The sequence below is a fragment of the Myxocyprinus asiaticus genome, chromosome 28 (genome assembly GCF_019703515.2).
Source record: "Myxocyprinus asiaticus isolate MX2 ecotype Aquarium Trade chromosome 28, UBuf_Myxa_2, whole genome shotgun sequence".
Classification (NCBI taxonomy): Eukaryota; Metazoa; Chordata; class Actinopteri; order Cypriniformes; family Catostomidae; genus Myxocyprinus; species Myxocyprinus asiaticus.
The window spans coordinates 18,044,906-18,047,410 of NC_059371.1; the positions used below are offsets into that span (position 1 = coordinate 18,044,906).

The 2,505-nt window shown below is 41.0% G+C and overlaps 1 protein-coding gene across 1 annotated transcript; it reads right to left on the minus strand.

Annotated features, from left to right (window-relative positions):
• Positions 1–232: 232 nt before the first annotated feature.
• LOC127419383 (U8 snoRNA-decapping enzyme-like) lies at positions 233–2,125 on the minus strand. The gene is made up of 3 exons (XM_051660731.1): positions 1,938–2,125; positions 660–885; positions 233–439 (listed from the first exon to the last, which is right to left on the minus strand). The coding sequence occupies exons 1-3, from the start codon at positions 2,123–2,125 to the stop codon at positions 233–235; spliced, it is 621 nt and encodes a 206-aa protein (XP_051516691.1).
• Positions 2,126–2,505: the final 380 nt, after the last annotated feature.

Here is a 2,505-nt window from a genome sequence, read left to right on the forward strand (position 1 = left end):
GGTGAGCTATCTCTTTAAGTGAACCTGGAGTAAGGGAATATTAATGAAATTAGGATAAACAGGTGATGCACTATTAACCAGATGAGATCCTTTGCAACACACTGTATGAGGCTAAAATGGGGGCTGAGTTTAAGGTAAAGACAATGGGGTGTTCCTCTTGGCATTGGGAGCTAGGCTACTGTGATAGCTGCAATGGTCCTGGGGTTAAAAGGCACCGCTGTGTAAACTAATGTCAGTGCGGATCAGCGCTGTGTGTGCATCTCATCTGCTCAGCCTGTCTCACAGCCTTCTCCAGCTCACCCTGGGACAGCAGCCCACAGTGTTGTAGGGCAGAGAGCTGTTGGGCCCGAGAGTTACTGATGAACAAGTGTGAAAGGAAATAGGGAAGACCACCTCCATTCCTCAGGAAGAAGAGTGGTACTCGGACCATACTCAACACCTGGAGACAGAAGCAAAAAAGAAGAAAATCAGGAAGCTGTTTATTTCCAGGTTTAAATTAGATTTTGAATCCCACATTTTCAATGGGTACTCACCCTTTTTGGACCCAGTTGTCTGTATATTTGTAAGTCAGTTTGGATAAAAGCTAAAAATCTGATAAATGACTAAATGTAAATGCTTACAACTATAGGTGAAAAGAAACAATCGAGCACTGGTTCTACCTCTAAACCATGATCTGTAGCAGTAGCAACAGCAGCTCTCTCTAGGTCTCTCAGCTCTGACTCTGTCATCTTCTTGATATAGAAGTGTGTGATTAGTCGAGGGCAGGATGTGGAAAGGCAGGAGGAGATGTGATTGTCCATGCCCACCGGCACAGCCATGCCCACCTCCTCATCAAGCTCTCTGCTTAGCCCCACCTCCAAAGTCTCCTTGGATGGGTTCACCAATCTATAGATAACACCCAAAATAAAGACTCAGCACTTAATACTGACAGCTACACAAATGCTGTTTTATTAAAGGTGAAGTATGCAATTTCTGGGCCTCTAGTGACACTGCAAGAATTATTATCGTTTTCAAACAAGATTCCATCCCACTCCTCCTGTCTACATACCATTGGTTGATCAAACAGATAGTCCTGCCCCAACCTCACGCCATTGGTTGAGCCCATATTTACAGTGTGCCTGGCTGGTCAAGATGCTTAAACAAATGGACCCTGTTTGCGTTTCCATCTTATTAAGCAGCATAAATCTTTTATTAGTTATTTAGGCTACTAATAACTATTAGGCTACTCTTTATGTTATATTACCCTGGCCTTAATTTAAAAAATAAAATAAAACACCACAACTAGTCAACACTGCTGCGATGGGATTTTAAATAAAGTTGCTGAAGGAGTGACAATAAATTTGGTATCTTTTTCTCTTATGTCTGCCGTATTCTACCGCTCCCTATTTTGTCTCCTTTTCGAAAGTTGTGGAAACTTGATAGTTTTTTTTCTTTTGCTGATGGAGCAAATGGGACAGCAAAAATAATTTTTACTGTGGTCTCTCATTCACCACTTTAAAAAATTACCCCACTATAGTTTACTTCTGTGTTCCATGTGAAAAGGGTTTAGATTTTTCTTGGAAATTAACCTATCAATGGATTACTCATAATTGTCTCAGCATATTAAGTTGGGATAGGAGTAAGTACAACCCCAATTCCAAAAAATTTGGGACATTTGGGAATGATTTGTAAATTCTATTTATACTGTGCTTTATAGAAAGCACAACAGCAACACATTATTTGATGTTTTACCTTGTGAATTTAATACATACACACACTCATTTCAAATCAGATGATTGCAACACACTCCAAAAAGCTGGGACAGTTGAGTGTTTATCAATGTTTAACATCATCATTTTGTCTAATAACACTTTAGCAAAGTTTAGCAAGAAGATTTTTCCCTCAGTTCATCCATTATGTAGGCCTTTAGCTGCACAATTGTACGAGGCCTTCATTGCCGTATTTTGCACTTCATAGTACGCAACACATTCTCAATTGGAGACAGATCAGGACCGCAGGCAGGACAATCTAGCACCCGCACTCTCTGCTTACGCAGCCATAAACTTGTAATCCGATCATTATGTGGTTTGGTGTTGTCCTGCTGGAAATCTACATCTGAATCTGCGTGATCTCCTATCTCTGACATCACTGTCTTAAAAAATGTCATTAGTCTATAATGATATCATGACATGGGCTCGGGAATACTTAAAGGATAAACCTTTGTCAGTCAACAGCATTCGCTGCTGCATACACAGATGCAAGTTAATGCGTTACTATGAAAAGCAGAAGCCATAAATCAACACTGTCAAGAAACTCCACCGACTTCTCTGGGCTTGGTCTCATCTGAGATGGAAAATAGAACAGTGGAATCATGTTATGTGGTCTGGCGACGAGTCCACATTTCAAATAGTTTTGGGGGAAAAACAGCCGTCGAGCTCTCTGGGCCAAGGAGGAAAAGGACATCCAAGCTGTTATCAGTGTCAGGTCAAAAAGTCAGTGTCTGTCATGGAATGGGGGTGTGTCAGT